General features: G+C 38.1%; 1 protein-coding gene across 1 annotated transcript in view; it reads left to right on the top strand.

The window, feature by feature from the left end:
* Positions 1-8,846, top strand: part of LOC106681182 (putative fatty acyl-CoA reductase CG8303) — a 118,873-nt gene that overhangs the window by 70,294 nt on the left and 39,733 nt on the right. Inside the window, exon 6 of the mRNA XM_067046317.1 lies at positions 4,806-5,039. Within this exon, the coding sequence (XP_066902418.1) occupies positions 4,806-5,039 (234 nt within the window). The remainder of the gene's footprint in view (positions 1-4,805; positions 5,040-8,846) is intronic.

Here is an 8,846-nt window from a genome sequence, read left to right as displayed (position 1 = left end):
CAATTTACTCATAGTTGAGGTACCTGACAAGAACAAAAACTATAAGCCATATTTAAGAACTGTGAGTCCTATCTAAGAATATTTATATCCATGAGTCCTAGATAAGAATAGAATGTATGTGCCCCGTAGTCAGTAATCAACTTAATAATTCTTGCGTAACCAAACATTATTCACATATAGTAGTGCTACAGCTCTGTTAATTTATATTTATAAGATTGATTACATGGTGACATTAATTTTTTCCAGCGTGTAGTTCCAGTTTTTTTAATTGTGTCTTCAGAAAATAAAGGAGTTTTTTTTCTCTTCTGGAGTAAATGATGTATTAATCACTACAAATTACATTTTTCAAGTACTATATATATGTATATAAGTTATGATGAGTCAGAATTGAAACTTTAAAAAAAAGGGAAAATGAGACACGAAATGAAATGCATAAGCTCAACTAAGATACTGCTTTATTTTACTCTGTAATCCTTTATATATACATTCTTGCTTGTTGACATGGGGAGTTTAACTATTAAGACTCATAATACCTATTCTCTGATTATAATTCCCCCCTGCCAGTTTACGAACAATTCCTCCTAAACTCCAAAAAATAACAAAAAATAAAATACCATTAAATATGGATATTACAAAAAAAAAACTAGATAGACACACTTTGAAAAAAACTTAACATACCACTTTTCAATTTGCACAATTTTTCTATCTACATAGTAAGCCTATTTACACTTGTCTTCAAATCACACTTTTTCCTATTTACACTCCGATGCTACCACACATTAAACAAAAAAAACACGGAAATCTGTATACATGAGTTTAGTGAGGTTTACCTTAATTGTTCGACATAAACCGTCCGCCTCTTTCTCGGTTCTTGTCTACTCTCGTACTTGGAGTATTCCACTTTCATAAGGCCGGAAGTCCTCGTTTTCCATATTATCTGCACTTTTTGGTCGTTTATAATATCATCCATTTCCTCTATCTCGGACGGTCTATCTCCCGTAGAGTTATCATCCCCCGACGACGGAGTTCCTTCCTCCCTCGGCTGCGTGTTAGAAGTCTCTCCTTCCCCTGAAGTCCATTCCCTTGGGAATTGTCGGACGTCCTCCGCTGGTTCTCCTTGCTCTTCCTCTATTGCATTTATGATTAGTGCCCGAGACAACCAATCCACGACCACATTCTCCTTTCCCGGCTTATAGACTATCTCCATATTGAATTGGCCAAGGAGCTCCTACCAGCGAGTGATGCAAGCAAAAGACTCCTTCAGTTTCCCTACCCACTGAAGAGGTCGGTGGTCGGTATGGATCCTAAATCGCCTCCCAACAACATACGGTCGGAAGTACTCCACTGCCAACACGATCCCTAATAGTTCGCGCTCTAGGGCACTGTAACTCGATTCCGCGTCCTTCAACTTTCTGCTCCCGTATGCCACTGGGCGTTCTTCCTTCTCGCTATCCTGCGAAAGCACCGCCCCCAACGCGTATTCGCTGGCATCCGTCGTGATCGTGAACTGTTTGCTGAAATCTGGGAACGCCAGTACTGGTTCGCGTTGCAGCCTTTCCACACAACGCTTAATGTTGTTTTCCATGGCTGGCGTTACTACTATTCTACTACCCTTTTTTAAGAGGTTGTTCAGAGCGACCAAGTGCTCTGCCATCTCTGGCACAAAGTGTAAGTAGTAACAAGTGTAAAAAGTAGTAACCTAGCAACCACCTGATCCCCTTTATATCTCTAGGGACTGACATTCGTTGAAGTGTTTTCACTGTGTGAACATCGGGTTTAACACCGTCTTTCGAGATGATATGTCCCAGGAAGCCAATCTCCTTCTGACCCAACGACGATTTTTCTGGAGACAATTTGAGTCCTAACTGCCTAATCCTGTTAAGTACGGTCTCCAGATGTGCCCTGTGTTCCCGCTCCGATTTACTGAAAACCAATAAATTGTCCATGTACACTTGACACATGGACTGGTCTAAACCCCTAAGAAATTCGTCCATAAGTCTCTGAAAAGTGATGGGGGCATTATTCAGTCCAAACAGCCTTCGCGTAAACTTGTAGTGGCCACGTTCTAACGTGAATGCCGCTTTCGGTTGGTCTATTCGATGCATCCTTATTTCATGATACCCAGCCTTGAGGTCGAGAGTGCTAAATATCGTTGATCCCCCCAACCTATCCAGTATATCGTCCAACCAGGGAATTGGATACCGCTCATCCACCGTATTCTCGTTTAATTTTCGATACTCGATGACTACTCGGTACTTCTCCTTTAGCTTCCCCGCTACGGCTTTCTTTTTCACCACCCACAAGGGACTATTGTAGGGTGAAGTGCTATTGACAATAATGCCTTGTTCCCTTAAATTCTCGATTTACTCCCGTACATGCTCACGCAATGTCTGCCTCTCAGCCTCACCAACGCTCCACTGCACAAAATGGTGTTTGTACTCTCGGTATCGATAATGCACCGCACTCCCATGCAGATGATAGGCAGACCGCCACGCTTTCCTTCAACGCTGCAACTGACCAACATGCGGCCGCCTCTCCACTGGTACGCACCTCAAATTTCTTTCTGTCTTCTTCCTCTCGCCTCCCTCCTCTTCATACTTTTTCGAATCCTTTCTCACCTCCCTCCAGCTCTTTTTCCGATGCCTCGGACGTTTCGGCCGATTCTGTCTCTGATCCGTACAATCTCCTTGGAATTCCTCCTCTCCCCTCTCTGGGCATTCACCTCCATGGGTTAGCCCTGTTCGCATTCCTCCGCCTGAATAGATACGGCCAATGCCTCGCCATATGTCCGTCGTTTCACACACTTATTGCATTTTGTACGAGGGCACTGTGCCACCAAATGCCCAGTTCTGCCACAACCATGGCATCTCCGATCCTCTCTCGTTTGGCTAGCTGCCTTGGTTTGGTCGTCTTTCTCCGGTCCCACTTTTTTCCCTTCCGCTATCTCGAAACTCTCTCCTTCTCCACGAGCTTGGTGCAGCTTTCGGTCGACTGTACGAGACCCTTGTCCAACCGGTCTCTTCGATTCCCATCCTAGCTTCCTCTTCCGTCGCGCTGGCGTCCATCATCTCCTGCGCACAGTCCATAAAAGTGGGATCTCCGGGCAGGTACTCTCGTTTAATTGTCTCCCTGGCGAGTTGTACTTTTAGAATGGTGGACAAGAATCCCATAATGGCTTGCACCTCCGCTATGCGTCTCGTTTCTCTCATTTTCTCCGTAATTTGATTGAAACGGGGAAGGAGAACTCCGGCGAACTGCCCGTTACTTTGCCTTGGCTTTTTCTCTTCACGGAACATCCGAAAAATGTCTTCCTCGGGTGTCCATCTGCCACCACCGCACTGAATTAGCGTCCTCCCGGTCCAGCAGGTTTCCCCTTCTTTTGCCGCTATCCGTGCTATCAGATGATTTCCACCTTTTATAAAATGGTTCAACTCACCAATCTCTCTTGTGAATTTGTCTAAATCTGAGACAGCCTTCCTCAAATCCTGCGGTGTCCCGGTGCGAACCATGATCCATTCTAAGGTGGTTGCATGTGCTGCCGCCAGGGTAGTTGTTGGTAGTGATGGAAGCCCCCTGATCCGATCAACCATTGTAACTGCTGAAGGATTGTCTGGCACTGTTAGAACCGCTGCTCTCAGAATATTTCTTTTCATAAAATTTCAGCCGAAAATAAAATGAGAGAGACGAGGACTCAAACAAGAGGCCAGAGATAGGGCAAGAGAGAGAGAAAGAAAACACACACAAAAAAACAATTCCGTTACTGCATTGGGTTTTGGCACCAGTTATGATGAGTCAGAATTGAAACTTAAAAAAAAGGGAAAATGGGAAACGAAACGAAACGCATAAGCTCAACTAAGATACTGCTTTATTTTACTCTGTAATCCGCTATATCTACATTCTGGCTTGTTGACATGGGGAGTTTAAGTATTAAGATTCATATTACCTATACTCTGATTATAACTTATATAAGTTATAGCCTGAGTGAACTGACAAAGGCCGTCAGGTGATTGAATCGATCAGCTGATCGAACTTGTATATATAGAGGTACTGAACACAATAAAAGTAAGTCTTTTTACGCATTCAGAGAGTATTCTTCCGACATTCTTTCCCTTGTTTATTAGTTTTTCAACGCTAACACGTAACTTATACATATATATATTCTGAGATTATTCATGGTGTTTTATTTTTAGTTTTAGGACCTGTCGATTTGTGTTTTAATTTATGTATTCCCTTAACTTATTTATTTATTAAATTATTACTTTTAACTTATCTATTAATTAAAGTATTTCTTTTAACTAAATTTTTGTTTTGCTTTTTTCGTAAATCTATATATTTATTGGTTTCTTTGTATAGAGTGATCAACTGCGATGACTATCATGTCTTTGGTCTGCCTTTACATTGCTGTCTGATGATAACTTTGTTTAATTTGTTTAACGGATCAAACGTAGATCGCGGAACACTAGAGAGTGAGAATAAAATTGTTAAGTTAATGAATTAAAATTGTTAAATGTAATGGAGTTGTTAAAATGATAGAAAAAATAGTACAACAAATAAAATAAAATATTTCTATTTAGTATTTGTTGTATTTATATTAGTAGACGAGTATTGATTGTAAAAGAAAAATGAGAGGAAAAAATTATTGTTATATCATGTGAATACTGCATTGTCTATATGACCGATCATGGATTGATTGGTATGCTGTATATTGTAGCAACCTAATGTAATTGGGCAGCATTGCTAAATAAAGCATTTCACTCTATATATTTTATATGTTGATCTTCAATGACATTCTCTCCCTTTTGCAGAAACTTCCAGGTGTATCATTACACTTCAGGCACAGTGAGACCTATCCTATGGTCAGACTACCTCTCCACGGTAATGAAGTATATGGATAAATACCCAACTGCTAACACTGTCATTCCTCCGAGGGCTAAGTGCCGCAAGGGCTACATTCACAATTGGTTCGTGGTTCTTCTTTTTCACTACCTACCGGCTCTCATCCTAGACTTACTAGACGTTTCATTGGACGTTCCATTCAGGTAATTTAATTTTTTATTAGCTATATTTATAAGTTATTTTTACAACAGATGTTTTCAAGGAAAGAGGTCTTCATTACCGAGGAATCCAATAACCTTCAGTAGAACCAAATAAAAATCTTAAGCAGATCGGAGACAATTCCATACCTAGTCAACCACACACTCTAAAAACTATTGGCCTAAATAAAAATAAAGTCAGCTCATCTTGTCAAATTATTTGTAAATTTGACGAAACAGAACTTGATGCTGCTTTAAACGGCAAAATATGCACAGCCCCTAGTCTGGATGAAATTAACTATGAAATGATAGCTCTTCTACCCAGAATTTTGAAGTTATGACTACTCAAAGCATTCAATGATTTGTGGGAAACGGCAAACGTAAGTTCCGATTGGAAAAGGGTTTCAATAATTCCTGTATCCAAACCTGGCAGAGATCCTTCCCTCATGTCTAGCTCGAGATCCACCACCCTCATTTCTTCCCTTGCCAAGACTTTTAACATAATGATCAAACATAGACTTCAGTGGTTTCTCAAAAATAATCAAATATTAAGTCAAAACGTGTTTGGATTAAAAAAAACAAACAATCGAAAGCATTATGTTTTTTATAAATGAAATATACGACAATTACAAAAACAAAAATATTCTACCAGCAATTTCATTGGACCTCCAAGATGCTTATAACAAAGTTAACATAAATAATGTAATAGACGAGACAGAAGACTAGTGATGGCAGCGCATACGCGGGAGGGGAGGTATCGAAGAAGAGAGCAGAGACGGAGAGAAAAATCATATGTTCTGTTGTTTGTTTAATGGATGGACATTGATGTAAAGTCTAGTGCATTTTTGGTTTTTCTGTGAGCTAAGTTAAGTTAAAAAACTGTGTATTGAGAAGTGATCTTTCTCTCTCTCTGCCACGACCAGCTGAGTGGAAGTACGCACATTGTTCACTTTTGGACATAGATAACAATTGTATGTATTTTAATTGCAGCTTAGATTATAAGTTAGTAATAAGTACATAGATATATATTTTGGGATAAGGCCCCGCACCTCCGGACCTAAAATAGCTCCTTTTTAGAATGGATAGCTCATATGTGACATTAAACATAACAGGTAACCTTAAAATACCAAAGGTAGTAAAAGGTAGGACACAACACGAATTACTTTTCTTTTTCACAGTAATGCAATACTAATTCACTTTTTTATTTCTGTTTTAGAGGGTTCAGAAAAAAAAGTATTGGTATCGTTAATTAATCATTGTATAGATATTGTTCAGTATAATGTACAGAAATTATTAATATATAAAAATGACGATATGTTTTTACAAAATAAAGCAATATGTAAATTTGAGAGCTTCGGTGAGGCTCTAGGTGCAGCGCTCTGGTGAGTTGAGACTAAACCGCTTGCTCCCTCTCGCTACAAGTGGAAAATGCGAAACTGCCTTTACAGGAAATTTGTAGATAGATGAAAAAACACTTCATTAGTGAACGGCAGGATAGGTATGCCTAAGAGTCAACTTTGAAAGGTAAAGATCATTTCACTATCCAACCAAACGTTTCTCCACGCCCATGGTTCTCTAACACTTGTGTTAAATTAAACAGAAAAAAAATAGTCTTACAAGATTAAGAATTAACCATGGTCGTACAATTCGCGGCTTGGCATTAATTAAAGTTAAAAAAATGATAAATTTTCGACATGCAACTCTATCGGGGATCCATTACACATTATACTAAATTGCAGTAGATATGATAAATACAGGATTAAATATCCCATCATCCAAAACAATAGCCTTTTCTTCCAAGGGCTGGCAGATCTAAATAGGGCTACTATTCAGGCGTTGCGCAAATTTATAGCAGAATCCGAATTATTTAAAATTTAGTGCTGTGCAATCTCCTCTGCCTCTTCTTCATGTTTTCACTCAACAGTTCACTGTTTTCTATTCAACCTGGAGCTTAGAGTATGTAGAGCGTGCTAATCAACGTAGAACTGTGCTCAGATCGTCTTGGAGGGCTTGGAGAAGTTTTCTTCCTTTTATATATAATAAAAGATGATAAAATAACTTTTCAAGAATAAAACTAAAAGGTGCTGGTTGTATGGAACCCTTCAAGGATGGGTCTTGTAGTACTAACACCATATTGTTATGATAGATCTAAAGCGGTATACACAAATTATTGTGGCATGAAACTACTAAGGGAACTGGGCTATATCAATAACACACTAAAAATACCTAGCAGTCTACTCTACACAATTCATTGCAATCGATATAACTTAGCTTATAATAAGTTTTGAAAAACTGAAAATCAATTTCAAAAGTCTCTTGATTCAATAAGTGCATGAAGGTAACCAAAATTTTATGGATTCTTTAACAATTCTAGAGAACTAGTTCCGTCGGCCATTCCATGAGTAAGGAACCTTAAAAGATTCCATATTAAAGCAGGTTCTACAACACCACTTCCTCAGTGTTATGTTTAAATATATTGCCTCAAATCCTTTCATCACAAAAAATCATATAATTGCCAAGATCTGAAGATATTGATTAATCTTAATCCAGTGAAAACTAAAAAATGTATAAATTTGATCCAGGGAGGATATAGCAAAGCACCTTAATGATTATTTAATTCACAATATGCCCTAAGGCCCCCAAGGAGAGATAATTGAATAACGGAAATAGTACACTGAGCCCTAGAATTAGGACTATTTAATCCAGTAATCAATGCAGCCAAAATAGATCAATATTTGCACAAGACCAGGTACCTTTAGTCCGCTCCACTGGTTGTTTGTCTTTCATTTACTATTCCAGCATTTCCTGAGTCATCAGCGTAATTCGACACGTGAGCAGTACTAGTTAGAGTTTAGGTTGTTGAGGTGAGCAGATGATAACAACTGGCTTAAAGCCCAACAAACTTGAAATTTTATTTGTTCCATAATTAATAGTACTATTCATCAAATTAGAAATTTCTGGGTAGTTGTGCTTTGAAATCACAAATAAAAATAACCGAACTGATCATAAAACTAATGTCCTAAGGTAGTCAAGAATGTTTAACAATTGCTACCCGTTTGAAAAAAATATTTATCGATTTTATAAATAAAAATAAATTGAGACCAATCGACTTATTCAAGTAATTTAAAAATCATTTATCGAAAGGTCAGTCTTAATAAAAGGAAAACAACAAAATAACCCATTTTTTTTATTTCATAGATGCAACTGCCTTAGTTTCAACTTTCGATCAATATATGTATCCAATCTTCGGGGTTTAGGTATAAATATACTTTTGTAAATGCTTGTTGTGATTGTAAATAAAAGATAGTGTTTTAGTATCGATACTAACAAGGTAGGATATTAATTAATAAGCATTTAAATGAAACTAAATAATCAGAGTGTGATAGAAATGCTTGTGCTTCGGGATTGTATATGTATTTTTATTTATTTACGACTACGTAAATATGATGGATGACTAAAGGAGCATACATGCCTACTTGCATTTACATTTAATTAATTTATTATATTATATATAAGTTACAACCTTAGTCAGCTGATCGAACGCATATGGAAAAAACCTGGAAGGTGGCGCTGGAGAATTTAAAGGTCACAGACAGAATGGGAGCGATCAAAATCAAGACGATCGTATACAGAAAGTTGGGGTATAACAGGGGTAAGGAGATACAGCAATCCGAGGGTCCATTCATGGTGATAATTATTAGGGAACACAATATTGCTACTTTAGAAAGTATTAAAGAACCTAAAAAGAGGAGAACTGTCCATATTGAAGAGTTAAAATTTACGGCAATAACCATGTAAAAACTGGAGTGTTCT

The sequence above is a fragment of the Halyomorpha halys genome, unplaced genomic scaffold (genome assembly GCF_000696795.3).
Source record: "Halyomorpha halys isolate HHAL.00 unplaced genomic scaffold, Hhal_1.1 Scaffold316.1, whole genome shotgun sequence".
Classification (NCBI taxonomy): domain Eukaryota; kingdom Metazoa; phylum Arthropoda; class Insecta; order Hemiptera; family Pentatomidae; genus Halyomorpha; species Halyomorpha halys.
The sequence above is the reverse complement of the archived record's forward strand: the minus strand, read 5'-3'. Positions and strand labels throughout refer to the sequence as shown.